At 44.1% G+C, this 2013-nt stretch overlaps 1 protein-coding gene across 1 annotated transcript; it reads right to left on the bottom strand.

The window, feature by feature from the left end:
- Nucleotides 1–549: 549 nt before the first annotated feature.
- On the bottom strand, nt 550–1485 carry LOC124502385 (olfactory receptor 8S1-like). The gene has a single exon (XM_047067016.1). The coding sequence runs from the start codon at nt 1483–1485 to the stop codon at nt 550–552; it is 936 nt and encodes a 311-aa protein (XP_046922972.1).
- Nucleotides 1486–2013: the final 528 nt, after the last annotated feature.

The following is a 2013-nucleotide window of genomic DNA, read 5'->3' as shown; positions in this document are numbered from 1 at the left end:
TATGATTAAAGACACACATATTTTACTAATAAGATCAAAGTAAATATTTGAGGAGTACTGAGAAGAATGAATCAACACTTTCATGACCTCATTTTCTGAATTGAGATAGTTATTTAATCCATTGTTTCTTTCTATTTAGACTAAAGTTAATACCTTTCTAATATTTTTGTTTTCATTTCTTATGCACTGCTTACTTATCTCATGACATCTGACATAGTATAGACCTAGAAAGTTTTGTTTTTTTTTTAATTTTTTTTAACGTTTATTTATTTTTGAGACAGAGAGAGACCGAGCATGAACAGGGGAGGGGCAGAGAGAGAGGGAGACACAGAATCTGAAACGGGCTCCAGGCTCTGAGCCGTCAGCCCAGAGCCCGACGCGGGGCTCGAACCCACGGACCGTGAGATCGTGACCTGAGCTGAAGTCGGACGCTTAACCGACCGAGCCACCCAGGCACCCCAGACCTAGAAAGTTTTTATTAAGGTCAACTCACACAATGTATGGCTGGTATATTATTCTGATTTTTTTATTATCTATAGCTTTTCTTTTTCACCTGGAACATGGCAAATACGTTCCCAGTGTCCTTCTCACAGCTGCCTTCACCTCCTTGTTCTTCAGGCTATAGATGAGAGGATTCAGCATGGGGGTGATCATACCATACTGCATAGAGAAGATCAACTCAAGGGGGGATCCTGAGGTTGGCACGAGATAGCGGAGAAAACCTGATCCATAAAAGAAGATCACTGCTATGAGGTGGGAGGAGCAGGTGGAGAAGGCCTTGCTTCTGCCTGAGGTGGAGCTGATGTGCAGGATGGTGGAGACAATGCAGCCATAGGATGAGATGATTGGGAAGAAAGTCCCAAGTCCATGAAGCAGGGTGGAGCAGAGCAGCACTAGGAGGTTGGTAGAAACATCAGAGCAGGACAGAGGAAAGAGAGAGGGCACCTCACAGCTGTAGTGGTTGATGGTATGGCTCTCACAGAAGTCCAAGTTGGCAGCAAGGAGGATGTTAATAAGTGCATTCAAAAAACTCAAGCCCCATGAGCCCAATACAAGTTGCACACACAGCTGTTTTCTCATCATCTGTCCATAGAGCAGAGGGTGGCAGATGGCAGCATAGCGGTCATAGGCCATCACTGAGAGCAGAAAAGCTTCAGTCCCTGCGGTGATAAACACAAAGAAGCCTTGAGCCAGGCAGCCCCTTACTGAGATAGTTTTTATCTCCGATAGGAGGTCTTTCAACATCCTGGGCACAGTAGCTGAAGATAAACAAAAGTCCAGGAAAGAGAGATGACTGAGGAAAAAGTACATGGGTGTGTGGAGGTGAGAGTCAGCCCTGATCACCAGCAGCAGCAGCAGGTTCCCCATGATGGTCAGAAGGTAAATATTCAGGAACAGCACAAAAAACAGAGCCTGGATGTGGGGGTTGACAGACAGCCCGAGGAGGAAGAATTCAGTGATGGTGCTGCGGTTCCCCAAGGCCATTTACAAAGCCCATTCCCTAAAAATTATATGAAAAATCATGGCAGTGAAGTTTCTTCTATCCTTCAATCAGATTTTGCATTGCATTGATTCTCTCTTATTATCACTATTAATTGGCAAATAAATGTTCAGCTTCTACACTAGGCCACTAGTTTTATGTCGGTCACTTTCAATGTAATGGGGAGCAAGGCATAGTTTCTCTCATTTTAAAGATCGTGCTTCAGGGTGATACATTTGCAAAGACAGGCAATTAGAAACCATGGTGATGGTGCGATGGCAGCTGTAGAAATGAGTTTTGGAAGATTCAGTAATGAGTTAATATTGAGGTATTTGAGCCAAGATTTTAAGGAAACGTAAGCTTCCTCTAAAGAGACATGTAAATTGAGAGAAAAGTGTGCCCAAAGGTAAAGAATTAGGAAAGTGAATAGTTCTTAAGAGCTGTCCCCTGGAGTGTGAATGAGCAGCATCTTTAGTCACTCACAGGTAAGCATCAGCCTGGGTTCATCCCAGCTCCACCGCTGTGAGGCCTTG

Source organism: Lynx rufus, unplaced genomic scaffold, assembly GCF_022079265.1.
Source record: "Lynx rufus isolate CCGP_SWC_20201006 ecotype Redwood Valley unplaced genomic scaffold, mLynRuf1.p SCAF_7, whole genome shotgun sequence".
In the NCBI taxonomy this organism is placed as follows: Eukaryota; Metazoa; Chordata; class Mammalia; order Carnivora; family Felidae; genus Lynx; species Lynx rufus.
This window is presented reverse-complemented; position numbering and strand designations above follow the sequence as displayed.

Bases quoted from the DNA above. Each gene is read 5' to 3' on its own strand.
- LOC124502385 (XM_047067016.1), bottom strand. From the start codon at position 1,485: ATGGCCTTGGGGAACCGCAGCACCATCACTGAATTCTTCCTCCTCGGG.